Source organism: Neocloeon triangulifer, unplaced genomic scaffold (genome assembly GCF_031216515.1).
Source record: "Neocloeon triangulifer isolate White Clay Creek 2 clone unplaced genomic scaffold, ASM3121651v1 ptg000014l, whole genome shotgun sequence".
Lineage (NCBI taxonomy): Eukaryota > Metazoa > Arthropoda > Insecta > Ephemeroptera > Baetidae > Neocloeon > Neocloeon triangulifer.
In genome coordinates this window covers 18,234,228-18,259,793 of record NW_026775556.1, presented here as the reverse complement: position 1 = coordinate 18,259,793, position 25,566 = coordinate 18,234,228, and the positions used below count along the sequence as shown (strand labels likewise).

The following is a 25,566-nucleotide window of genomic DNA, read 5'->3' as shown; positions in this document are numbered from 1 at the left end:
CCAAATCCAGTGCCCCTCCTTTGTCATCGGCTTGTGCGTTTTCCGAACCACTCGGCGCAATTGGTTTGGCAGATTTATTCCTGTTTCACGACGAGCGCAAATTTTAATGGAGTTTTCCCGTGCGAGAGAGCGTACCCGGGAGAGAATCCATTAAGACCTGCCGCGCGAGCCGGGGAAAATAAATAAATCAAATTTTCAATAAATTCGACGCACACACGAGCTCTGATAATGCCGATTTGCGGCGGCGCGTTTTCCCCCGGAAATGGGACTTTTTCGGGGAGGAAATAAGTTCATCCAGTTATCTGGCCTGAAAGTGAATATAAATCATGGCCGAACCCTTTGGCCCTTCAAGTGTTTAATGTTTGTTGTTGTGCGTGGCCCGCGCTAGCGTCTCTCGGAAAAATCTCAATTACAAGACGAAGGAAGGCTCTTTATTATCTGCGTCACGTCTGCGCCGCTTGACGGGCGGCAGGAGATTTATCAGAAAATAAGAAGCGAGCCCGTCCGAGCCGGCAATTTTTCCTCTTGAAAAAATGCGTTTTCTTTTTTATTTCGTTGAAGAAAACGCGGTCACTTTCTTATTTTTTCGAGCGATAAATACACGGAAGTTGTTGGCCGCGACGGCAGCAAAACTCTTATCAATTCGTTTATATATTTTTTTTTCTCTCTTTTCCCTTTTTTCGTTGTGAAAAACAAGCTCGGCGAGAACGCATAAAAAAAAAGAAGTGTCGCCGGCCAGCATGGCGGCCGCTTCTTCTTTTTGCGCACTCGAGACCCGCCGGTTCATATCCCTTGACCCCGAGGGGCCACTTTAGACATTCCGGCCTTTTGGCTCCGGCGTCGCCGCCGGCCCGTCATTCCGCGTCTCCAAGATTGCCGAGCTCTCCTTCAAAAACCGGCCCTAAATATCAGCACGAATTCCCCTTTCGGGCACTTCAGAGATCCACTCTCGAGATTGCACAAATTAAGAGCCCGACCCGCTTCGCCCAAATGAGTCTGAGCGCAGGAAAAAACGAGGAATTTTTCGCTTTTGTGATGCGAGTGGCACTTCGCCGCTTTCCTTTTCAATCTGCGTCGACGGGCGACGGTCGAGCGTGCCCTTCGAACGAGCCACTTGAAGATTTTTACCGAATTTTTCACGCCGAGGAAACTAGTGCAATTACTCGAATGTCGTTGACGAAATGGGAGCAGGGAAAATTATGACAATACGTAAATGCTCTGAAGTTCAAATTCTCGGTAATTAGGCTGTCATAAGATAATTAGCAAAAACCGGTCGCAAAGTGACATTTAAAAATGAAGAAAGAAAAATTCATGACATATATTTCATTTAAAAGGTGAAAATTAAAAAATAACAATAAATAAATTAATTTATAAGATTTTAATAACTTTTGTAGAAAATTTATTTCTGAACAAAATTTAGAAGTTGAAACTTTCCATCACAATAATATGTCCAAATCATAAATGGTTTCTGGAAACTTTAAATATTATAAATTATAATAATTATCCCACCATTTAAAAAAGCCCAGAAGTTTTATGCACAAAGATCTTGAAATTTTCTTTTCGTCCCTTTGGGATATGAATTGAAAGGAATTTCTTGAATGTTTTTTTTGTGTGAAATAAATTATTTTAATGATTGAACTGAAAAAGGAAATTATAGGTGTAATTTTTTTGGATAATATAGATGATTTTAGGGAAAATTATTCCCAGGGATAGATGATTCAAAGAGATAAATGATAACAATTATTAGTTATTTTTGTGTGTGTGAAAAATATAATGCTAAAAATTGACACGTTTTACAGATTTTAAGAAACTGAAGGATTACTTTCCCTATCATTTTCTCAAATTTCAATTCATTATATTATGTTTTTGGTAAATAAGTAACTGTTAATTACAATTATGATTTTTTCTTTTCGGAAGTCAATAAAAAGGTGTGAAGTTGCAGAGAAAATGAGAATGGATAGGAAAAAGTGGTATTCGATCGAGTGGCAAACTAGCAAATCTGTGCCTTTCCTCTGGAGCTTGTGCCGCCGTTTTTCGTGCGGCGCGCGAATTTATTATCCGCGATTGCCTGCGCCGCTTTTCTTCGCAGCCCCAAGCGACCTCGCAAACACAGAGCAAACCGCCTCCTCCACACAAGTAATAATTTATTCCCACCTTGATACCGCGCTTTGATGGATCTGGTAATTTTTCATCGGCAAACAAAAACCGATTCGGCACCCAACTATCTATACGGATCTATCTATCACGTGGTGGTGGAAAAAGTTCCGGGGAAATTTATTGCCACCCTCAAAAGGGAGCGATGTATAAAAAACAGTGCGTTCCTATATTCACACACGTAGGTGGGCGGTTAAAAATAACACGGATCGAATAAATCACAAAATCCGGTGACGCAAGTTGGAGCAAAAAAATCCACTGGCTCTTTTGCTCGGTGCTGCCAATCACGTCGGCCGATTAATTAGGAATTCTCGCCGGCGAAAATTTATTCTCACTCTCGCAGCCGGCACGTTTTGTGTGTGTTTGCAGCGAATTCAATCAGTCTAGTGACCCGCCTGAATTGAATGAGTGACTTGATTGCGCTGGCTAGGACGGACTGATGACGATGAGCCGAGCAGCGTTTCAATTGGCGTTGATATGCTCGAAACGTCATATTGAATTTGCAGCCACTATTAGGTCGCGTTCGAAGCACTTCTGTTTGGTATTGTTTGCCTTTTCGCGTGGGAGGAGAATGGCGACAATTTTCCGAGCAGATGATAGGAAACTTCTAAATAGCAAAGAGTCAATAAAAAAAATCAACCTTCATGCAGTAATTATTTATTTAAAACGTAATTTTACTCCTCAAAATAAGAAGTTGGTATTAAGAATATTAAGTAGTACAATCACATTAATTATTCAAATTTTATCATTTTAAATGCCACGCCAAAGAATCCTGTATTGTCTTTACCAGACTTTTAAAAATAATGATTGTGCTGTAGTAAAAATGGCTGAACAAATACATATTTTTATATAAGAAAAAAACACATTTTGAGAAATAATTTAATGTAAAATTTTCTGAATAACTGTGAAATTACAAAATTAAGAATATTATTAAAATGAAAATACATAATATTATTGATTATTGTATAAAAATTTGTATTTTAATTAATAAGAAGAACCTTATATTTTGAACAAATAATTTTGTTTTATTAAAAAAAATTGTTGCATTTTACTTTTTTTACTTTACCTCACTTTCAGGTCAGAAACGCATGACCTGGTTGATAAAGTTTTGAAATTTTAATTGCCTTTTTGATTGTGTTTTTTGTTTGTGCGTCGCCAAGGTTGTTGTGTTTTTTCATTTAATGATAAAAAATTTAAAGTTTCCTGACAGGTAAGTTGATAGCAATGAGATATTCGTGAAAAGGGAGCAAGTAAAATAAATAAAAATCAGAGTGAGAAATACCATCGGAATTCCAAAATTTAGTTTCTTTTCACCACGATGGCGGTGAAGTTGTCTTGTTTTGTATTCCTGATCATCGTTTTGATCACGGTAAATTTCTGCACTTAAATTCAGTCGTTTAAATTATGGTTCTCTTTTTGTCCAACAGCAATCTGAACAGCAGGCGTTGAGTAAACTGAAGATGAAAGGCTTTACCAAACCCGCACGCCCAACCACCCAAGATGAAATTATAGCTTATATGAAAAATCCAGCCAACACTCCGAAAATTGATTTCAAGCCGACTGGAACATATCCCCAAACAAGTAGATCCCTCTGAGAATTATTCAAAATAAATAATCACATACTTTGAATTTGAGCAGACCGTGCGGGTTTTAGCGAATATCATCTGGCACCACAGATCCTCGGTGGCACAAATGCGTCGCAAAGGCAGTTTCCGTGGGTCGCATTTATGGTTATGGACGGGAGTTCAATCTGTAATGGTGCCGTTATCTCTGCAGACTGGATCTTGACCACTGCTAATTGCGTTTATGGGTACGTAATTTGTCTTTTAATTTTGATAGCCATTGAAAAATATTTCTCTGACAGCGTCGACGAATTTGAAATCTATGTCGGTGGGGTGGATACAGACGTGGAGGAAAAATTCGAGCAAATCGTTTTCTCGGATTATTATTATAGGCACCCCGACTTCGACACAAGTACTTATGAAAATGACATTGCCCTAGTTCCAGTCAACTTGACCTTCAATGACTACTGTGCGTACAAATATCTGGACCTAATTAGTTTTCCTCAGAATATTTTTGTTTTTGTTTTGAAAAAATTATTATATCCAACATGAGTATAGTGTTTTGTTTGTGCGCATTAGAGCTCACAAAAATTTAAATACTTCATAGATTTTAGCAGATTTTAGTTTGAATTTGCTGAAAATTCATAGAATTACTTTAAGTATCTTAAAATCGTAATGCTAAAATTCAAACATAATTTTGTGTGTCTATGATTCACACATTTTATCAAATTCACTTTTCGCTTTAAAGTAGACTTTCTACCAATGTACTTTCAGCTTTGATCAATTAATTTTTAATGTTATAAAAATGCTTTTTTTACTTCAATTTCACGATTCATCCTAATTAAAAAAAAATGCAGCCAATCGTATTTTGCAAATCTATAATAAAAAATAATTACTAATCGAGGGATGAAAAAAGGAAATTAAAACTTGTTCAATTTTTAGACTACCCCTACATACGACCAATTTGCCTACCAAAACTATCGCAGACTTCAAATTCCTTCAACAAAGTGTCAGCTGTGCTTGCTGGCTATGGAGACACGGTGGAAAGTGAGTGTTTGTTTCTTTGCAAAGTGTAATTAAATTAAAAAAAAATTAATTTTCATCAGATTCTGCAACAGACGGTTCCAGGTTCATGCAATACGTGACTTTAAGAACGGTCAACAACGCCGTTTGTGTCGCCAACTATGGATCTTCCGATTTTTTTAGCACCAACATTTGCACAGGTCCCCATCCCACTAAGGCGCCTTGCGATGTAAAGGGCACGTTATGAAAATATACATCAAATCTTATATTAAACTATCCACAGAATGACGATGGAGCTCCTTTAATGTACAGAGACTCGCAAACCGGCAGATACACCGTCATCGGGCTCTACTCCTTTGGATCAAGTTCATCGTGTGACAATCGTCCAGTGGCGTACACTCGTGTCAGCAGCTTTTTGGGCTGGATTTCTCAAGTGACGAACTTAGCAATCAGACCTTAAACTATGTAATGCAGAACTACTTTATTTTGTGTGAAATAAAATTAAGTTCCGTGATCGGCAATATTGGTTTTATGAGCAATTTAATTAATAATAATGCTTAATCCTTTCAACAACCAAAAAGTATAATTTTTGCAAAATTAAAAAAAACACGATGGAAAAAGCCTTACTGCAGACAGAGATTTGAGAGCTACAAAAATTATCGCTCGAAAATGTGACGAAATGTTAGTAATTGGAAAAAAAATACAGAACTTCAAAATTAAAATTAAAAATTGAAAATTTAGCTTTAACTATAATATAAATAATTTGCACGAATCCTCGGCCTAGTAAATTATCTTCCGCTTGACCGTCTTTTGTTAGTCAATTTAATCAAACAAGCTTCACATGAAATATTTTATTATTTTTTAACACTCAAAACTATTCAATGCCATTATTTCTACCTCGCTTAACATTCAGGTTAGACACGAACGACCTGGTTGATAAAGTTTCAGGTTTTAATTGCTTTTGCTGGGCCACCACAGGCTTTTGTTTTTCCTACGCCACGGTTTTTTTTTCATTTCAAGATAAACGTTTAAAAGCTTCCTGTCGGATACGTTGATATTTGTGAAACGGAAGCAGTAAAATGAGCAAAAACCAGAGATAGAAAGAAAAAAAAACACCATTGCAATTTGAAAATTTAGTTTCCTTTGACAACCATGGCAGTGAAGTTTGCTTATTTTCTCCTACTAATCATAATATCCATCCTGGTAAAATTATTAATTAAAAATTAAATTCAGTTGGTTAAATTTTTGAATTTTGCCAACAGCGATCTGAACAACAGACATTGAGGGAACTGAAGAAAAGAAATGTAGCAAAACCCATAAGCCTGCAAACCATTACCGAAGCTGAAATTAAAGCTTACATGGACAATCCAGCTAACAAACCAAAACTGGACTTCAAGCCCACTGGAAGATATCCCCAGACAAGTATATCCCTTTCTGTTTCATTCAAAAGAGTAATAATGGATTACTTTGAATTTGATCAGATCGTGCGGGCCTCAGTGAATATCATCTCGCGCCGCAGATCCTCGGTGGCACAAATGCGTCGCAGAAACAGTTTCCGTGGGTCGCTTACATGGCTTGTGACGACCGTTGGCTGTGCAGTGGTGCCGTCATTTCTGCAGATTGGATTTTGACCGCTGGCAACTGCGTTTACGAGTAATTAATTGGACACTATATATTTTGGACAGAAGTATAAAAATACTAATCTGGCAGCATCAATGAGTTTGAAATCTACGTTGGCGGGGTCGATTTAGATGTGGAGGAAAAATTTGAGCAAATCGTTTTCGCGGATAATTACTATTTACACCCTAACTACAGTCAAATCACTTTTGAAAATGATATTGCCCTCATCCCCGTCAACTTAACCTTCAACGACTACTGTACGTAAAATTTAAGTTTTTTTTCCAACAATTTAATGACTTAATATTTTTATAAAGTGCACACTTTTTCTTACAATTAGAATAATTAATTTTTCAGCCTTATTTAAGCACATTGTTGACAATCGAAGTACACTTGATTTCATAAAAATTTCAATAATTTTCATTGCTTCTAAGCACAATTAACAAAAAAGTATAATTATGACGTATTAAAAAAAACCATAGAAAAATATCCTAATTGGCAAATGCAAATATTTAAACAGACAACATATTAAGGTGTGATGTTTTTTTTTTAAATTTTGCACATATTTATCAATGCTCTTAATTGGGTTTTTCTTTACAAGCACTCTTGTTTTGCCTATTCAGTTAATTTTATACAATACGTTTTTTTTTTTTACTTTTAATTGCACGATGCATGCTTAAAAAAAACGGCAGACAAAAATTTCCAAGTTGAATTATAAGTGGCAAGAAATCAAAATTTGAAATTTATATTTTTTCTTCTAATAGATTATCCGTACATTCGACCGATTTGCCTACCAAAACTGTCTCAGACTTCAAATACCTTTACAAAAGTGTCAGCCGTAATTGCTGGCTACGGAAACCTGGCGGATGGTGATCGTTTTATGATTTTTTGTGTTCAAAATTTTAATTTTTTTTTCTAATTTTATTTCAGATTCTGCAACAGACGGTTCCAGGTTCATGCAATACGTCACTTTAAGAACAGTGAACAACGCCGTTTGTGTCGCTAACTTTGGAGTTAGCCAATTTTATTCTACTAATATTTGCACCAGCCCCCATCCCACTAAGGCGCCTTGCCATGTAAGGGAGCTATTGAGTGCATGCAAATTATCAAAATCTTGAATTAAAATATTTATAGAATGACGAAGGAGCTCCTTTGATGTACAGAGACCCGGAAACCGGCAGATACACGGTCATCGGGATATATTCCTTTGGATCAATTTATTCGTGCGCTAATCGTCCAGCAGCGTACACACGTGTCTCCAGCTTTCTGGGCTGGATTTCTCAAGTGACGAACTTGGCAATCAGACCGTGAAATACATCATGCCGTTTTTTTTAAGTGAAATAAAGTGCCTGGATCGGCAAGATTGATATTTTGTGTATGTAATGTTTTTAATTTCCTCATACAAAAAGCGATTTTTGTATAAAGTTAAAACAGCACGATGAAAAAAAGCTGATGAAGGTTTAAAAATAGGAAAAAATGATATATAATCAAGTAAAAGTCCCGATGAAAATTAACTAGAATTAGCAAACAGATTTGAAAATATAAATTGAAGTAGAATTAACTGAAAAATTAAAATAGTGAGTAGCTTACACTGTACACGTTAGCAGCAATTATTGCCCCCATATTCACTCGCTTATGTTTCAAATTATTTATAAAATATTCAGTGAGGGCCTAATTGAACAAATAATCAAGTTTGCATAGTTAGTGGACAAATCAGAGCTGATATTATCAAAATGGTACTGAGCTTTTGATTGGCCAAAAAGTATTAGATCAAAATTCTATTGGTGAATTGATTTTATTTTGTATTATTTAATAGTCATTTTAATTATAATCCCGTCAACCCTTACTTGACCCTTACCAGATTGCTATATTTTAATTAATGGTCTTTATAAAACAAAATTTATTGTATTGCATAAATTGTATTTCTTCTCCTGTTAATTTAAGTTGTACACATGATGTGTTTGTTAAAAAAATGTTCTCTTTCTATAAAACAAAATGCCATTAGTTACATATTATAGTATTATTTTTCTATAGTAAATCACGCATGTATCTTCTTTAATTTTGGAAATCGATAAGACCACCGGAAAAATTATAAAATTGATATAATGTTAATTATCAATAATAAAAACTTCATAGAAATGAGAAATGAGTCAGGCTGTTCCTCTTTGCAAAAGTTTGTTTTTTAATAAAAAGACAATTTTTGCAACGAGTAACAGCCCGACTTCTTTTTTTTCCATGAACATCTCCTCGAGTGTCAACTTCTTCAAAAAACTTCATAGTTTGATTTTAATGTGTGGAATTTAATAAAAATATATATTTTTAAAACTATAAAGTTTTCAGTAAATTTTGGCCATTGAAAGGAATTTTTTCCTGCTTTTTACCCAATTATTTTTTTGCGACACGACTTAAATTGACAATTTTTATCTCTTACCGTCTTATCAAATACGAGGAAAAGGCAAAGTAACACATTTAATTGCAACTGCTGCTTAATTGTAAAAACTTTAAAAACTGGACGTACGTGTTCATGCCAGACAGGAAGCACCCTGATAAATAAATCATTAAAAAAATGCATGTAATATACTTTTAAAATTGAAAAATGCACAGTATGTCCTGTCTCAACAGTATAAAGGCCACATGCGTTTTGTTCATTTTTTCACAGAACGTTTACTTCTTCCAAATGGCGAATTACGTTCTTCCTTTGCTTGTTGTTTGGTTGACCATAAGTGTATCATTTAAATAATTTGTCCAAAGGATTGTATTAAAATATTACCTTAACAGGCCATGGCTCAAGAAAAGGATAGGCTCAAACAGAAAATCCGAACGCTTCCTCAGCGAAATTCCACAAGAAAACAAATTGCCGCTTACGCAAAAAATCCGGCCAACAAACCCAGACTTGACTTCCTTCCCACTGGCACCGACCCTCAGCCAAGTATCTCATTTTCCACTTGATCTCAATACAGGATTAATCAAAATCTTAGAAAACTCCGGAAAAAGTAACATGGAAGTGTCAGAAGAAATCTTGGGTGGTTCTCGAGCAAAGAAAATGCAGTTTCCCTGGCAGATCTTCTTGGAGGTCGACGGCATTTGGGTTTGTGGCGGATCGATCATTTCCAAAAACTGGGCTCTGACCGCCGCCCATTGCGCCTATCAGTAAATTTCATTAATTAAATAATTGGATTTTCGCATATTTTTATTGCAAGGGCATCAATTTTCGTCGTTTCTGCGGGAGGTATTGACATCAAAAGGAGCGAGACGGGCGAGCAAAAGTATACGTCGTACAAGGCGATTGTCCATCAGAACTACTCTGACAAATGGCTGATCAATGATGTAGCCGTGATCCAAGTTGCTCTCGTTTTAGGTAATTTTTAAACCATTAAAATTACTAAAATTCTTATTTAAAAAAAAAAATAGTTAATTAAAAAAAAACTTTAATCAATTTCTTCCTACTTTTTAATCTTCCATTTGTTCAATTTTAAAAATAAATTTGTAATTTGCGTTTAATGAAAATAAATATATCAGATGAGTTTGTTGGTGCAATTCGTCTGCCAAAACAATCGCAAGCAAGCAACCAATTTGCCGGTGTTACTGTAACCGCGTCAGGCTATGGCATCACGAGAAACAGTAACTATTAGTAAAAATGTCTGAAAAGAAAACGTTTAAACTCCCGATACGATAGACGGTGACGTGAGCAGGTTCATGAATTTTGTGAATCTGCAAACAATCACCAACGCAAAGTGCGCAGAGTCTTATGGAGCCGATTTCATAATATCGTCGATCATTTGCACCGGAGCTCACCCGACGAAATCCGTTTGCAGCGTAAAAACCAATCTAAAGTCACGTTGAATTAAAAAGTAAAACTTTGTTAAAAAGGGTGACAGTGGTGGCCCTTTGATGTACAAGGAGACGGATGGGAAGTACACGCAAATCGGTGTTGTCTCTTTTGGAGCGGCTTACTCGTGCAACAAATATCCTGCGGGATATTCCAGGGTGACCAGTTTTTTGGGTTGGATATCCGCAAACACCAACATCAAGATAAACAAGTGACTCGTAAAATATGAGAATCTTTAATTATTTTTGGAGTGAGCCTTTTTTCGTTTTGAAAATTTTCAGTTTTTAATTTGCTTTGGAGCGATTTGATTAAATGTTTCAATTTTCAATTTGTGGCTATGAAAAAAAATAAAAACATATATTTGCTGGAGCTTTAAATCAAAATTTAACTTTTGAACACAATTAAGTAAAGAGGAACTTTTGATCAATCCAAATCAGAGGAGGGCATTGTTTGATTGTTGCTCATTTTTGTATTCATGGTTTTAATTTTGCAATTTTTAGACAAATGGGTAAAGCCACTTTTTTTAGCAGCGCAGAGGCGACTAATTTTTCTTGTTACCACTTATTTATTTTTTTTTATTTTTTTTTTTTTTAATTTATAAATTATATTTGGAAGGAAAATTTTATATAGTTGAAATTCCACGCTATACTTGTACATTGTCAACAGAAAAAAAAATAAAAAATGAAAGGAAACTATCCTTTTTATTTGCACGCGCCTAATTTTTTTTTAATTGTTCCAATTTAAATATAAAATTACAGGGACGTGTCCCGAGGATGTTGTAAAAATTTCAATTTTTCAGTCTCTTTTAACTCTTTATGCTAAACGAAATCAAATTAATGAGGATAAATTTTTTGTGAAAAAAAAAATATACTGAAAATATCCCTTTCCCAAGTCTATTTATGGCTACCAAACAAACAAGCCATTCCTCGGTGTGTTTTCCTTTCGAGAAGAGCAGGAATTCAGGTCAAGCGCAGACCTTTATTCTGCAGCCTCTTTTTTCCCAAGCCTGCGGGAGCACATCCTCTTTTTCCTTCTCATTATGCTGTTGCGCGTGCAGGGAGACAAAAGTGTGCCGGGCCATTTTCATCAGAGGGCTTTCGCTTTTCATTGTGCGCGATTTCACAGGACAAAACTATCCCTGCGCCGAGATAGAAATATGAATATTTCATGGGGCAGCAAGAAGGAAAGGTGGAGAGTGTGGAGGTGACTTCTTCTTCTTCTTCCCTTCATACACACAAGAGAATCTCTTTCTGCTCGCTGGGTAAACAAGCAAGCAAACGTTCATTCAGGCAGAGGGCCTCTTTGGTCGGATCCATATTTTATCATCGCCGAGACGTGTTTGAATAGCGGCGGCTTGCTCACGAAATATAAATGTGTTTGTGGATATACATGGAGACCATCAGGATTGCTGCCGGCCGGACACAAAAGCGGCCGAGCAAGAAAGACCCCGGGAAAAAGAAAGGGCTGCAATTCTCTCTGGAAGAGATTCTAACCGCGGACGAAAATCTGAAAGCCACTCGTAAAAAGGAATGACGTCATACGCATCGCTTTGAGCAGTGTTTTGTAATTATATATTTTTAATTCATAACAAATAATTGATGCTGGAAAAAGAGAACCGGGCTTTCGCCATGAAGGTTGTAAGATGTGTTATTGTTCAGAGTTTTTGATAAAACCCGTTAACAAGGGGAATAATATAAGAAATATTGGAAATTATTATGATTAATATAAAATAACTACTTTCCGCAAATTATAATATTACATGTTATAAGTTATCAGTAATAAGGTTTAATTATAATTATTCAGCCTAAGTTAAGTAATTTTGTAAATGCGTCTGATCTCATGAGACATCATTACAATTTTACAGTGGTAGTCACTATGGTCAATACTGGTTTAGCAGTTCTTTGGAACAATCTTTAAAAGGGCAACAATTTATAACTTTATTATAATTATTAATAAATTAAAAAAAAATATACATTTTATTTTAATTTAAAACTAGTTAACACAAATATAAGAAGTACTTAATTACTTATTAAAAGAGATTTAAATTTTAATTTATGATTTTAAATAAAATTAGTTGGATATTTGTAACATAAAAATTTTAAAAATGATATTATTTCAAATGCGCTATTTGATAATCAGATTACAAATTATAGTATAAATATTTGCGCATCTGCAGATTGCAATTAACATAATTATTACTAAGGTTAGTTGTGTAGCTTAATATCTGCCTTATGATTTGTGTTCTGGATTGAAGTTTATTAGTTTTTTAACAAAATAATTTAGATGAATTAAAAATAAATTTGAAAATATAGAGAAGGTTCCATAACCAGTTCAAAGTAAAATTTTTATTTAAGCAAGAAAATGCTTGTTTTTTCCAGTTAAAACATTTATATAATGAACAGAATTCTTGAAAAATAATCAAAAGCACACAAGTTAATTTTTATTTAACTTTGTATTGTTAAATTGATATACATATATATGCATTATTGAGTAGTATTAACCTTTCTTTTCAGATTTATCTGCTCAAAAAATTGTGTTTTCCACTCTTTGAAGAAGAGATGCGCAACATTTTTCTTGATTAGATCAACTCTCTCATTCAACGTCGCTCATAAAAATAACACGCGCGCTCTTAAAAATGTTTCTTTCTCCTGGAGGGCGCTTGTCAAAATAAAAGGCGCTCACACATATTGCAGGGCGTCCGTCCATCGCTGCTTTTTCGCGCCCTGATCGATAAATTTCCGCCGTTATGCGATGTAAGAAGAACCAGCTCGAGCTGCCACTCAACGCCGTGTTATTACATCCTGGCCGCGTCAAAAGTTGGCTCCATACTTTTCTTCTTTCCTCCCCTAACTGCATTACGGCGAACGCCCCACTTTCGTCGCGCGACCCCGGCTTTAATTAAAAGTACGGAGCTTCCAACAAGTTGCCGCTGCACTTTTCCACCAGCCCGTCCGCGTGCAGGTATATAATATGCAAAACGCGAATCTCTCCGATGACTTTTCGCTTCTCTCGAAGCAGTTCCAGCATAAGCCGATTTGCGCCGAGAAAGCTTTTGCAAAACTTATTCCGATCCGTGGAATGGAAACTTGCAAATTAATATTGACTTTGCAATCAATTATCAGGTATTTTAAGAAGTTCTGAACCAAAACACTCAATCACAATCAGCGTTGGAAGCCATTAAATTTAATGTTATAAATAATTTTTTTTTTTTTTTTTTAAATTTCTTAATAATTTAATTTTCTTTCTTTTGTATCATGTTTTATATGTTTTAAAATTGATGATTTACAAAATTTTAAATTGTTATGCTCAGAAAGTGAAACACTGAGGACAGATTAAATTTTGACACGCTCTACATAATTTTGTTTTCTTCTCTTTGCGAGTTTGTAGCAAATTCCAAGGTTTATGAATATTTTGTTTTCTTTTCAGTTCTGATAATGAAATCAAACAAAGTGCAATGCTCTGAATTATTAGTAGCTTGGTCAAAATGAGGACGCCAGTGAAACTCGTTGTCGTCTTGACGCTTTCTGCAATTTTCGTGAGAAAAATCATGATTTAATATTAATTCTTTTAATATTTAGTTTAAAATTTTTCTTCCTAGGGCAGCGGTGATAGGATTGCTAACCTTCAACCTAAAAGAAACTTAATTAAAATTCGAGACGTGGAGGTAGATGAAGACGTTTCCCATTCCCAGCCCAAAATCGATTATGTCAACAAAGGAGCACGAAAACTCCAAACAAGTGCGTTTATATCATTATGGAATAATTAAATATTGATTTTGCAAGCCTTTTAAGAGAGAGCGGGAGTTTCTTTCCAAAATGTAACCAGGATGATCACTGGTGGTACCAAGGCAGGGCAGAAAATGTTCCCGTGGGTATTTTTCTTGATTGTCGACAACGCTTGGCTTTGCGGAGGTTCACTGATCTCCAGTGATTGGGGTATGACTGCAGCCCATTGCGTGGATGGGTGAGGACATGATTGATTGAAAAAGCTGAGCCATAATTTAATTTCGCTTTAGTGGTTACACGTTTTCTGTTAATGTTGGTGGAATTGATCGCAGCAGAAATAATGAAACTGGCGAAAAATCGTACACGTCAACAAAGGCTATCGTCCACAAAGACTATAACAAGACTTTGTATACAAATGACATAGCCCTAATAGCGGTATCCTTCAAATTGAGTAAAATTTTGATTTATTTTGTACTCCTCTTTAAAACTGACCTGATATTTTCTAGGTCAATATGTGAACGTAATTCGCCTGCCACCATATTCTTACGGCAATGCTACATTAGCCGACAAAGATGCTTATGTTGCTGGCTACGGACTAACTGCTGATGGCAAATACAATTAAAATGAAAAATTCAAATGCTAAATATTTCCTTACAGGGGGAAGCCCCAGTAGATACTTGATGTATGCGGTCTTAAAGACGATGAAAAATATCGATTGTGTCAAACTTTTTGGCGATAAATATGTAATCAGCTCGACCATTTGCATCGCACCGGACATTGCAAAATCTGCTTGCTTTGTGAGATTTTATTCCAAAGGTTGATTGCCTTTGTTTATTTTTTTTTTTAATTAAATTATAGGGCGACAGTGGAAACACTTTGAAAATTCTGGAAAAGGACGGAAAATTCACTGCGATTGGAATTGTGTCTGCGGGACCTGATATTTGCGTCAACTATCTCTCAACGTGCACAAGGGTGACTAGCTTTTTGGGATGGATTTCTCAACAGACCGGAATTAAAATTTTGAACGACAGAAAAATTAAAATTAAAAATAGGAAATAATTATTGTTTATCATTGTAAGATTAAAATTTCAATTCTTGATTTTATTTTATTTCAACTACAAGATTTGAGCTGATTGCATCTTTTAAATCACCACATTTAGACATTTAATTAAAACAAAATAATTTATTAAAATTATCATTCCACTTCCTATTCTGCAAAAATTACAAATATCACAAAAATGAAAAAGGTGATTGTGGATGTGAAAAATGTGAAAAGTACTGATTGTAACATTTTAGTGAACATGTCATAAAAATGAATAAAGTTTGTCTAATGCTACTTGTTAGATTTATTAATACATAATGTATAATTCTTCTCCTGTAAAGATTTTCACGTGATCTTTTTAATAAGTGTGTCTCTCTCATTAAAATAATCAACATCGGATATTTCATCAATGAAATTTAAACCTAATTTTTTAAAAGAGACATTTCACCTGACTAATTTTAACGCAATCAATTTTCATTCATAGTAATAGGTAATCACAATTCATGTTGGCAAATCTCAATCCCCAACTGCCAATTGGATGGGGCAGTGGAAAATCGCACAACTCTGAATCGCATAAATTATATTCAGCTCAAATGTTTGTGCACAATACGTTTAATTTTGTAAACTTTCCAACTTACATTTAGTATGCGATTTAAGCCTGTGCCGATTGTAAAAAAAAAATCTGATGAGTACATAGGCGAATTATTCACAAAGCCGCGAGGGACCGCGACCAGGGATATGGAAGCGAAATTGCGAATTAATAATCAGCAGGAAAAAGCCAAACAACGTCAATTCGCCGTCGGAGATGAAAATTCCGCTGGAAAAAGTACACACAATATGCCATGGTTGGCTGTTTTTTGACTTTGACGCCTCCGAGCACGCGCACATTTCCTGTCGGCTAATTAAAAATTGATTGCAACCGCGCCGATATAGAGACGAGACACACCACCAGCGAATTGCCCCGTGAGCGCGTTGATGAGAAAAATGGCGCGCAATCACGTTTTTTGCGGCTCAATTTGGGCGCTGATTGCTTTTCGCTCAAGCTGCAGATCGGCAATTAGCTGGAAAAAAAACTCCGTAACCGAGTGGAAAATTTGCAAGGAGAAGCCATTTAGTCCATTATTTATAGATCAAAATGGAAAAAACGTGGTAATTTGCAATTAAATTTTAATTATGGCAGAGACATAATAGCTTAAACTAATTTTTTTAAATTTGGTTACATGGGAAAAGTTCTCCACTCAATTACTTGTAAAGGTAGAATTCATAGTTTTTTTTTTTTTTTTTTTTTTTTTATCCAAAATCCATTAATATTTAGGACTGTAGAGAGTTCTATGTACGAGGGAGATGACAAATAGAAAATTATTATTAGAGACACGAGTTAAAATTTTGGTATAATGGCATCATAAAATCAACGATCAAAACTTTCGTGCCATTTCTTTATATTATAACTTTATAACCATCTCTTGACTGTCTGACGATGTTCTAGCAAATTATTCAACCCTTCCTCACACTCTCACCCTTTTTAATATTTGATTCTATTTTCATCTAATATTTTAATTAAAAATATAAAAAATTAGTTTCTGTAGTTAAATTTTCAATAAATAGATTAATATTTAATTTCAATTAATACGCCAATTAATTTAATTAAACATACCACGGTGACTAACTCCAGATGAAAATTTCATTTGATTTTTCCCTCAAATACCCTCTATTCATCTGCAGTTCAATATTGATTTTCTCAATAATTTTTTCATATATTATTTGCATCAATTAAAGACATAAGCAAAAAAAAAAAAAAAACAATAAATACCAATGATTGATCGAATTTTTATAAAATAAAAAGTTTTTGTAGAAATTTCGAATTCAAACATGGTGGGTAGTAAATTAAGCTTGAAGAGCCAAATTGTTGTTAGCATTAAAGCGCAATTTTACAACCGCACGTACAAATGCCTCCCGAATTTCTCTGCTTTTACTGCCGGCGCTGCTTTTCCTTCTCTCACGGCCGCTGCTCATCTGCTCGGATGTTTCGGGGTTCTTAAGGCGGGTGGAAAATCTGGTCGAGCAGCAGGAGAGCGTGAGTACCGGAGGGGGTAAGTTTTTGCTCATTACGGCGGCGTAATCTGGAGCTCAGTCGACTCCCCCGCTTTAAGGAGCGCTCGCATTAAAAATAATTACTCTTTCAAATATGCTTTTTTGCGGGCTGATTAAATACACGTACCGTAATACATAAAATGTATTCATCGCGGGGGGACGTAATGAAAATTGCATAGGGCCGCACACAATGTAATTCCGTGCGGGCCTTTTACGATGTTTTTTATTGCGCGCTCAGCCAAAGGTCCCGCGCTCGGCCCGCAAAGGTTACGACCTTTTTATCCCGGGGGCGCGCGATATCTTTTTGTGTCTGCGCGAAAGCGAGCGAATGTGTGCCCTTATTAAATGCTAGCCGGCGATATAATGGCCCTCGAGAGTAGCGCAGAAATGAGACGAAGAAGAGCCTGCACAAGAAGCCTTTTATGAATTTTTCAGCGTCGGCAGTAAAAAGAGGGTCTTTTCTATGAAAATTACCAAAAAAATTACGCTTTAATCATCCATTTGCTGGAAGAAGCCTCTTGAAAAATTCCTCTGCCGACGTCGCGCATTCCGACGTTTTCGCATCGTAAAGCAGCTGGAAAATGGCATTGGTATGTATTTTTATGCTTTCTTCCAAGAAAAGGAACAATGGCAAAAGAAAAATGAACCAAATTTTGATTGATTTATGACCTTCTTTATAGTTTTTCTTCTTCAATTATCTTAATAAGATAAAATACTTGAAAATGATAATTCAGCTCTTTTGCCAAGTGAAATGTTCTGCACTTAAGCACCTGCGCAAAAACACATAAAACTGGAGAGCGCCTGATGCTCTTCACCTGCGGCAGTAAAATTATAGTTATCGAGCAAAATCGCCCTATTTCACTTTTACGGCCTTGTTTTTTTCCCAACCTGCACCAATGATAAATTTGATAAATTTCTCTTTCCGTTTTTCAAATATGAGATCAACTCGAAAAATGCAAATTTAATTTCACTTTAAATGCAGATTTTATCTCCTCGCTCTGGCGGCAAAGGTAAGCTGCTAAATAAAATAATTTCATTTCCAGCAGTAAATTTTTCATGCCCGCCCAAAGCAAGCAAGAGTTCATCAAAATTCCGCGCGGCGAGCAAACTTTTCTACGGCCTCTTAAATTAAAAGTAGCGACCTTCTTAATTAAAATTTCTGCTTTTTCTACGGCACTTTTGGGGCACAATCTGCACGCATCTCTCCTTGATGAGAATTGCGCCAAAGTTAATGAAAAAAATCCGAGTATTTTTTCCCGTCTTGCACGCACGCTTTTCCTTTGTGTTTATTCTTTTCTCGGCTGGTTTTTTGTTAAAATTACACAAGTTTGCCACTTAAACAAAAGAATATAAGAGAGCGCCTGCGAGCGTCACACAGAAAGATGACAACACAGAAAAAAAAAGGAAAAAAAACACCCAAGGAGAGGGAGCAAAAAATACACAAACTTTCCTTCTGGAAACATAGAGTTGCTTTTGTTGGCGCTCCATTTTTGCCAGCGAGTCCCTCGGGGACGTTTAATGAAATAATTGAATCCTTCTTCTCCGAGTTATAAGAAACGCGCGCGCCGATAAACACCGTGAGGGGAAAACACACACGCCACAGCAAACAAGAATGAAACTTTTTGCGGGACGTATAATTGGAGTAATTGCGTCAGCCGGCGTTGGATTAAATTTATGCTCCATTTCTCTTGATGCCTCGCCGACAATTGCTTTCTTAACTTTTTGCTGCCAGCAGGCGCAGCCGAATTAGATATAGACCGGCAAGCACGGCAGAGGAGCCGCCGGCTCGCAGTAAAATGATTAAGACTTTCGGTTGGGGAAAACTAGCTTTTGCTTTTTGCCGGGCGCACGTGACCCCGAGTGGAAACTAAACTTTCCGACTAATTTCCAAGTTTTGGACACACAATGGAAAACGCACGTTCTTCTCCTTCCTGTTATTTTTCTACCTGTTAGACTTTTCAAATTAATCTTTTAACCTGTTTGATAATTTTAATTTTAATAGCATCGTCTATGGTTCTTTAGATTAAAAAACCAAGAATTCCTCAAATCTAATTATTAATTTTTATGTTCTTGAAGAAATTTTCAATTTTAAATAAATTTTTAGCTGCATTTTTTTCAATTTATTTAATGAATTTTGAGGTTTTTTCATTTCAATTTAAAATTTAATTTTCTTACACCAATTTGTGTCTCCATTAAAATTGTTGCTCAAATAAACTTATTACTGTTTACAGTATATTTCTAGTAATTTCAATGAATCGCATGTTAAAAAAAAAACGCAATTACATCTTCCAAAACTTTTACGTTTAATAATGCAAAATAATTTCATTTGAAAATTGCTTTGAAATCAAAACAAATCAACTCCGAGCTCAAATTTTCATTAAATATGATAAATGACCCCCATTATGAAAAACAATTAGCATGCTATTTATCTAATATACGGTCACCAAAGTTTCCTCCATAAATAGCCTCTCAAAACAGACCCATTAAATGCGTGTTTCGTCGTGTTGCCCTCCATAATGTAAAATATATATATTTCCCTCTGCTTGCCAGAAATACAAAGTGCCACCGATAAGCCCTTTTTCTCTCGGGCGCGCGCCGAAAGTGGTGGCACGCCAGATAATTTATTTTGATTTTCCATTTGCAGCCGCATTTTTCCTCGCTGGCTGGCGGTGGCGGCTAATCTGCTTATCTGCGTGTTCCGTACACTTGTTCCGAGGCGGGTTTATTAAAATTATCCATTACGGCGCAGCGAGTGGCGGACGGAAAATAGGGAAAATACAAAGCAATATTTAACTACCGTGCAGCAACGAACAAACACACCGGGACCGTGCAATGCATTAAATATTTTACACGCTTCACGAGATGGCCTCGGGTGTCGAACATTAACAAGCGTGGCTTGTAATTCCGCGTATTCCACCAAATCAAGCAGCTAATCGTAATTTATATCTAAATGGAATGTTCGTGTGGATTAAAAATTAGCAAGGCAAAGCTCACAGCTCTTTACTAATCCACGAACATCTTTCAAATTCAATCTCACTTTACAATAAATTTTAATTTTTTTTTTGCTGAACTAAATTTTGCTGCCATTATTTTCATCAAAGGATGACGGGGTCGCGTCTTTCACCCTTTCCATCAGAGATATTTTTTGCCTTTTTCTGCCGAAAAACAACGTTAAGCCTTGCAATATCTCGCTCCGCTGGACTTTGAATAATTATCCTGCGGGACGAGATGAAAAACTCCTCCTCGCCTGCATTCGGGAAAATCAGAGCGGAAGAAATCTCGCCCGAACAGAAAACCGGCGAGCGTGAAAAATCGAGCCCCGCTTTTTTCGCTTCCTTTTTGACATGCATGCACGTGTTTCAATATGGAAAATGTATGTTTGCGTGAATCAAACGGCGGTCGCTTTTATTGAGACGTATGTACTCTCGGCGGCGAGTATTGGCTTTTTATTTAATACTCGACGGAGAGGGAAAAACAGCCAGCGATTTTCGGCGACCAATAAGGCAAATATTATTCACCGGGTGCGCAATAACACAAAAAGCAATCTCGTCGCTTCAATCTCCAGTTCCTTATTCGATCGGCTCTACCGGCTTATTTGCATTTTTACCTGCGGGTCGTCCTCTCTGTGGGTCGTCAACTTGAAACTCAAATATGTTATAATACAAAACTTTTACAAAAATAATAATTGACTCTCAAAATATCAGTAGAAGCCAATCAGGAAGTTTTATAATTGTGAAGTAACAAAATTATTAATAAGACTTTTTACAAATTCGTTTTTGATGAGAGTATTCATATATATTATGGATATTTTTTTCTCTTTCTGGTGACTTTAGCTTATTTGTGGAAAATTATTATAAAAATTTACAGAATTTTCAAGAGAAAAGTATTTTGAGGATTTATAATCTACCAGCCATATCATACTGTCTGTCAACCGTCCGGAGTATCGGTCTCAATTTATTTTTGTATGCATTGGAAGGAGCATTGCGACAAATCTGGTGTACTTCAAAGCCGGCTGGCTAGCCAGAAGAGAAAAAGTAATTTCCCTGAGGATCAAGGAATATCAAACGAAATTAATAAAAAAAAAAAAAAAAACTCCCGTCTCTCCCTGTATCAATAAGTATGAATGTACATACATAGAAACGCTTGCACTTCGTAGAGAAATGTTTATCTTTCTCCGAGGCTTATTTCTTCTTCGAGATGACAACATTGCGGAATTTTTTCTGCTCCACCATCTATTCAATTTTCCGTTTTCCTCCCTCGTCAAAACTGATGAGCAGAAAAATTCAACGCGCTCGGCCGTGAAATTTCCAAGATGGCGCCAGAGTGCGCGACGCAAATTGCAGCTGCAGAGCTCTGGTGCTCCACTCGGCCTCATTCATTTGTCTCGCGCGTTGAGCAGGTCGGGAAAATTATCCGACGCGCCCGGCTCGCGGAAAATCCATCTCGCTGCTCTCTTTTCTGGGGCAACAGCAGCTTACTTGATTGAAAAGCGTCGCGACTCTCGCAAAAACACACCGAGAAAGATGACGCTCTCTAAAATGTAGGCCAAGGAAGAAAAGAATGAAAAGAGCAGGCAAAGTTGTCGAATACAACACGTAAAATGATAAATTCATTAGTATTCCGATTGCTTATTCAATTAAAGACTCTGGGACTTAGAAAATTTCAATAAATTAACAATTATCAAGAAAGAAATAATTTATGAATAAACCGGGAATAAACTTCATTAATTAATTTAACTTACTATATTTTAATTTATATATTTAAAAAAATTAAAAAATTTATTAAGATTGGAAAACATTACATCTGTTTCATCTGACCAAAAAAAGGAATGATAAATTGAAACATATATTAATAATTAATTAACAAAATTATTTTCCTGTTATTTCTCATTTAACATTGTTTTGTTGCAATTTCAAACAATTAATAAAGAATAATATTTATGAAAAGCTTACTCAAAATTATTTCCAAATAATTAGTACATCCTCTACACAAGGTGCCCCTTGTTTAGGAGCGGCGCAAATAGGCTCGGTGGTGGACGATGGCGTTTTCCTCTGTCAATTATCGCACGACTGGGAGCCAGCCTGGCCGGCAGAACGGCGTCGTGCATTTTATTTTAATTCTCACAACACACCAGACCAGAGGTCAGCGTGCAAAAAGCTGCCGTACGCAGGGGCTCGGTACCTTGGCGTACTGTAATTTTGAAATAATGAACGCAGCAAAAGCTAATCCTGTGGCCGGCGAGCAAGGAGATTTGCCGCTCTAATCCTTGTCACAGGAAATTCCCTCTCCGCCGGCGCAAACACTAATCTCCTCCAGCTTTTCCATTTGCTTTCGTACAATTAAACTCTGTCTCTCTAGTGTTATATTTCGCAAGGGGTCCTTGCGAGATGCGTGCGCCTGAAATGAAATTTAAAGCCAGGTAGAAATGAAACGTCGAGGATTAAACGGAGCGTCTAATTTTGAGGGCGCATGTGTCTATAATAAGACACAGATTCCTTGTTAAAACCAAGACGCTCGACTTAACGAGCGTGTCAACTTCTGCTGCTCGACTACGAATCACAATCGGGCCGACTGAGGCATCAAAGGAGCCGCTCGGTTGTTAAATCTTGCGTCAAAATATAGAAGGGCGTCATTAGAGAACACCTTCTCTCGTCATTACACACGCCGCAACCGTGTGTAGGCGTCGAAGACGAATTAAAGCCAGGAATCTGCTGACAACTCATTATTTGCGATGTGTCGTCAAGTGAAAAGTGAAAGGGTGCGAAAAAAAATCAGATTTCTTCCTCAAAAGTCAAAAGGGTGAAAAACTTCAGAAGTCAAATATAAATGAGGAGGCCCGGTATACGTGATATGTGCGCAGTTGAGGAAACTAAAATATTCCATATAACATGCAGAGATTCTCTTTTAATAATAGCACGAAATTTTATATTCAGATAATTTCCCTAATAAAATGTTTTGTTGTTGCAGATGATTTTATATAAATTGTTAAACCATTTTTAATCACTCTAATTAATTAATTTTTTTCAAATTACTCTAGCAATTGGCTATTATTTTATAAAAACTATTTCAAATTTAGTGCTAAATTTAATAATTCAAATCGTTCAGAAAATTTAAAATTATTATGCATTAATTTTTGGTTTAAAATGATTATTTAAATAATAACTCGGAATTCCTTTCTAAAATTTTGAAGATTATTTACGAACAAAAGCAGTGGAATTCATAAATATTAAATTCAAAAACTTTGAAAGTGGTTGTAAATCTTGTAGGTAAACAATTGCATTCGGAGCAAATCGGCTTTGAGAAATTTGAATAGAATTCAATTTCAATGCGGAGAAGCAACCCTCGTCGCTCGCACTGGATAAGAGCAAAACCCCGTAGGTGTGCGCGAACAATAAGTCTGTGCACGCAAATAATGGGAGGTCCCCTCAGCTCTCGGTGACGCGATGAGCTCTCGGCGGTAGCGGATGCAAATGCGTGCGCGCCTAGAGGAATTAGGCGCTCGCTCTCTGCATTGAAAAAGGGGCCCCCGTCGCGCGCTCGGAATTAATGCGAACGTTGATCCGGCCCTCTTTCAAAGTCACCCGTCGGGGATTTCGCGAGAGTATTAATAAAAAGCTGCACCCCCACCCACCAACCCTCTTTCATTCTTTCTCTGATTACGGCCTGTGTGAGCGTAATTTATTAAATTCGTGCGCCCGAACCTGATAATGAGATTATACGGGAGAAAAATCTCCACTTCATTTATTCGTCGCCGACGTCGCCCATTGTGTGCCCCCGTTGTTTGGACGGGGAAAAAAATAACGCCGCAGAATTGTAATCATGAGAAGAGGGAAACAAACCTGCTCACAGTTAGTCCTGCGTGAATAATTAATATTTCTAATTATATTTCCCTCTCTCGCGCACGGCTTGTTGCTGTTTATGCATGCAAATATAAAAGTGCATTTCGTTTGTGTGTTTTATTTTTCCGCCGTTTGCTCTGAATATGAAGCTCTTCGCGCTCCGCCTGCTTTAATACATTTCCATATTAAATGCTGCAAACACGTTTGAAAAACGACATGCGAAATATGTATGCAACTACTCGAGGTAATTAATTTTAATTTAAACATAAAACTTTTGCGCCCGCGGCAAAGCACTGTTAACAACACGAGCTGTAAACAGCGCTATCGTCCCTATTTTATTCGCAGTGCAACACACACGGCCACCGCCATTTGTGATGAAATTTCATTTAAAGTGGCAAAAAAGACAATTATTCGCACCAACGACCTCTCTTAAATGTTGTTTCAAAGTACAGTTACACAAACCAAACTTAATTAATATAGTTTGTTTGGTTAATAATTATTTGTAAAAGTGAGCCCCTGTTAGTTAGGCTAAACACACGGGTGACCAGCGCGTTGCATAAGTGCAAGTTAAGGAAGGCCCTATTGATGTTTGGCCTAATAATATTTTGCAGTTTAAAAGTTAAAAAAGCAAACCGATATTTTCAATTAAAAACAAATGTTGAACTTAAAGAAACTTTCATTTAACTTTTCAATTTTTTATGAAAGTTGCCAATTCTAGATCATTTATTTATAAAAAAAGGATTCTTTTTGTTATAAAAATGTTATTTTGTACAAGCTTTTTTTGTAAAAAAATAATGAATTATTACAATTTGGAAGTGATTTAAATTTTTTTCATTTGTCATAAAGCATTAATCAGTAAAAATTAGAAGTACCGAAATGTTAAATAAAATATGGTTTAACTTAGAACTGAAGACAGTTATTGACATAAAGATACTGTTTAATATGTATCAAGATTTTAAATATTAGCTAATTAACTTTGATGTGAGTGAAATGACAAAATATTAAAACGTTGTGTTTTGCTTTAGTTTGAATTGTAATAGTAAAAGCTGGGAATAATAAACAAATAATAAATGCTGAAGATAGTGGCAATTCGTGTGCCAAAACAAAAGCTGTCGTTTTCCGCTCGAGGAGCGCCGACAGGCGAAATTTCCCCATTCGAATGGAACGCCAAGCACACTCGCCGGCCGGTCCTGCTTTCCAAATGCCTTTCATAGTCGGCTGCCGCTTTTCTGTCTGTCGGTCCGTCTGTCATGCACACGAGTCGTCGCCCTAATTGATACACACGCGGTACCGTCCCTTACTTTATTTCACTCGGCATCGGAGCATTTGTAATTGATGGCGCAGGAAATAAGTTCGGCCAGGTCGAGTGGCTCTCTTTGAACCCGGCCCGTAATTGGACTTTTATTCCGACGGTCTGTCCGTCTGTTTGCCTCTTTCCAATTAGCAGTCGTTTGACCGCTGCCCAGTTCGCGATTTATTGGCGATGCAGAGTACGTTTGCGGTTTCGCCGCTTGCATTCATTTCAAATAGATCCGCGCGCGTTTTCCAATTCTTTAAATGTACTCACCGGCGACGGCGACAAGGAACATGGTGGAGGCTGCTGCTGGCATGGCGATGGTAGATCCGCGACGCCTCATGCCTTTTTCATCGCCTGAACGTATCCTGAAACACAAGTGCCAACAAT

General features: G+C 36.5%; 5 protein-coding genes across 6 annotated transcripts in view; 4 read left to right on the top strand and 1 right to left on the bottom strand.

The window, feature by feature from the left end:
- LOC132200717 (mucin-5AC) overlaps positions 1 to 25,566 on the bottom strand; it is a 96,554-nt gene that overhangs the window by 23,392 nt on the left and 47,596 nt on the right. For both annotated transcript variants that reach the window (XM_059626388.1, XM_059626387.1), the window contains exon 3: positions 25,450 to 25,544. In XM_059626388.1, coding sequence (XP_059482371.1) covers positions 25,450 to 25,519 — 70 coding nt within the window. In that variant the 5' untranslated portion in view covers positions 25,520 to 25,544. The remainder of the gene's footprint in view (positions 1 to 25,449; positions 25,545 to 25,566) is intronic.
- Positions 3,473 to 5,199, top strand: LOC132201426 (collagenase-like). The gene is made up of 7 exons (XM_059627585.1): positions 3,473 to 3,523; positions 3,582 to 3,735; positions 3,793 to 3,964; positions 4,019 to 4,185; positions 4,659 to 4,763; positions 4,823 to 4,968; positions 5,023 to 5,199. Exons 1-7 carry the CDS (start codon positions 3,473 to 3,475, stop codon positions 5,197 to 5,199), a joined length of 972 nt encoding a protein of 323 aa, XP_059483568.1.
- LOC132201023 (brachyurin-like) lies at positions 5,866 to 7,726 on the top strand. The gene is made up of 7 exons (XM_059626884.1): positions 5,866 to 5,942; positions 6,002 to 6,161; positions 6,221 to 6,392; positions 6,450 to 6,616; positions 7,121 to 7,225; positions 7,287 to 7,432; positions 7,491 to 7,726. Exons 1-7 carry the CDS (start codon positions 5,892 to 5,894, stop codon positions 7,665 to 7,667), a joined length of 978 nt encoding a protein of 325 aa, XP_059482867.1. The 5' UTR covers positions 5,866 to 5,891; the 3' UTR covers positions 7,668 to 7,726.
- On the top strand, positions 9,138 to 10,424 carry LOC132201424 (brachyurin-like). Its single transcript, XM_059627584.1, has 6 exons — positions 9,138 to 9,285; positions 9,335 to 9,506; positions 9,557 to 9,714; positions 9,876 to 9,977; positions 10,033 to 10,172; positions 10,227 to 10,424. The coding sequence occupies exons 1-6, from the start codon at positions 9,138 to 9,140 to the stop codon at positions 10,398 to 10,400; spliced, it is 894 nt and encodes a 297-aa protein (XP_059483567.1). The 3' UTR covers positions 10,401 to 10,424.
- LOC132201016 (brachyurin-like) lies at positions 13,226 to 15,185 on the top strand. Its single transcript, XM_059626875.1, has 8 exons — positions 13,226 to 13,307; positions 13,612 to 13,720; positions 13,784 to 13,922; positions 13,977 to 14,148; positions 14,201 to 14,361; positions 14,417 to 14,518; positions 14,568 to 14,707; positions 14,769 to 15,185. The coding sequence occupies exons 2-8, from the start codon at positions 13,670 to 13,672 to the stop codon at positions 14,967 to 14,969; spliced, it is 966 nt and encodes a 321-aa protein (XP_059482858.1). The 5' UTR covers positions 13,226 to 13,307; positions 13,612 to 13,669; the 3' UTR covers positions 14,970 to 15,185.

Coding starts and splice junctions, on each gene's coding strand:
- LOC132201023 (XM_059626884.1), top strand. CDS start 5,892: ATGGCAGTGAAGTTTGCTTATTTTCTCCTACTAATCATAATATCCATC. Junction 5,943..6,001: donor TAATCATAATATCCATCCTG/GTAAAATTATTA, acceptor TTTTGCCAACAG/CGATCTGAACAACAGACATT. Junction 7,226..7,286: donor CTACGGAAACCTGGCGGATG/GTGATCGTTTTA, acceptor ATTTTATTTCAG/ATTCTGCAACAGACGGTTCC.
- LOC132201426 (XM_059627585.1), top strand. CDS start 3,473: ATGGCGGTGAAGTTGTCTTGTTTTGTATTCCTGATCATCGTTTTGATC. Junction 3,736..3,792: donor TGGAACATATCCCCAAACAA/GTAGATCCCTCT, acceptor GAATTTGAGCAG/ACCGTGCGGGTTTTAGCGAA. Junction 4,969..5,022: donor CCACTAAGGCGCCTTGCGAT/GTAAAGGGCACG, acceptor AACTATCCACAG/AATGACGATGGAGCTCCTTT.
- LOC132201016 (XM_059626875.1), top strand. CDS start 13,670: ATGAGGACGCCAGTGAAACTCGTTGTCGTCTTGACGCTTTCTGCAATT. Junction 14,149..14,200: donor GCAGCCCATTGCGTGGATGG/GTGAGGACATGA, acceptor ATTTCGCTTTAG/TGGTTACACGTTTTCTGTTA. Junction 14,519..14,567: donor CTACGGACTAACTGCTGATG/GCAAATACAATT, acceptor ATTTCCTTACAG/GGGGAAGCCCCAGTAGATAC.
- LOC132201424 (XM_059627584.1), top strand. CDS start 9,138: ATGGCTCAAGAAAAGGATAGGCTCAAACAGAAAATCCGAACGCTTCCT. Junction 9,715..9,875: donor CCAAGTTGCTCTCGTTTTAG/GTAATTTTTAAA, acceptor TAAATATATCAG/ATGAGTTTGTTGGTGCAATT. Junction 10,173..10,226: donor CGACGAAATCCGTTTGCAGC/GTAAAAACCAAT, acceptor TTTGTTAAAAAG/GGTGACAGTGGTGGCCCTTT.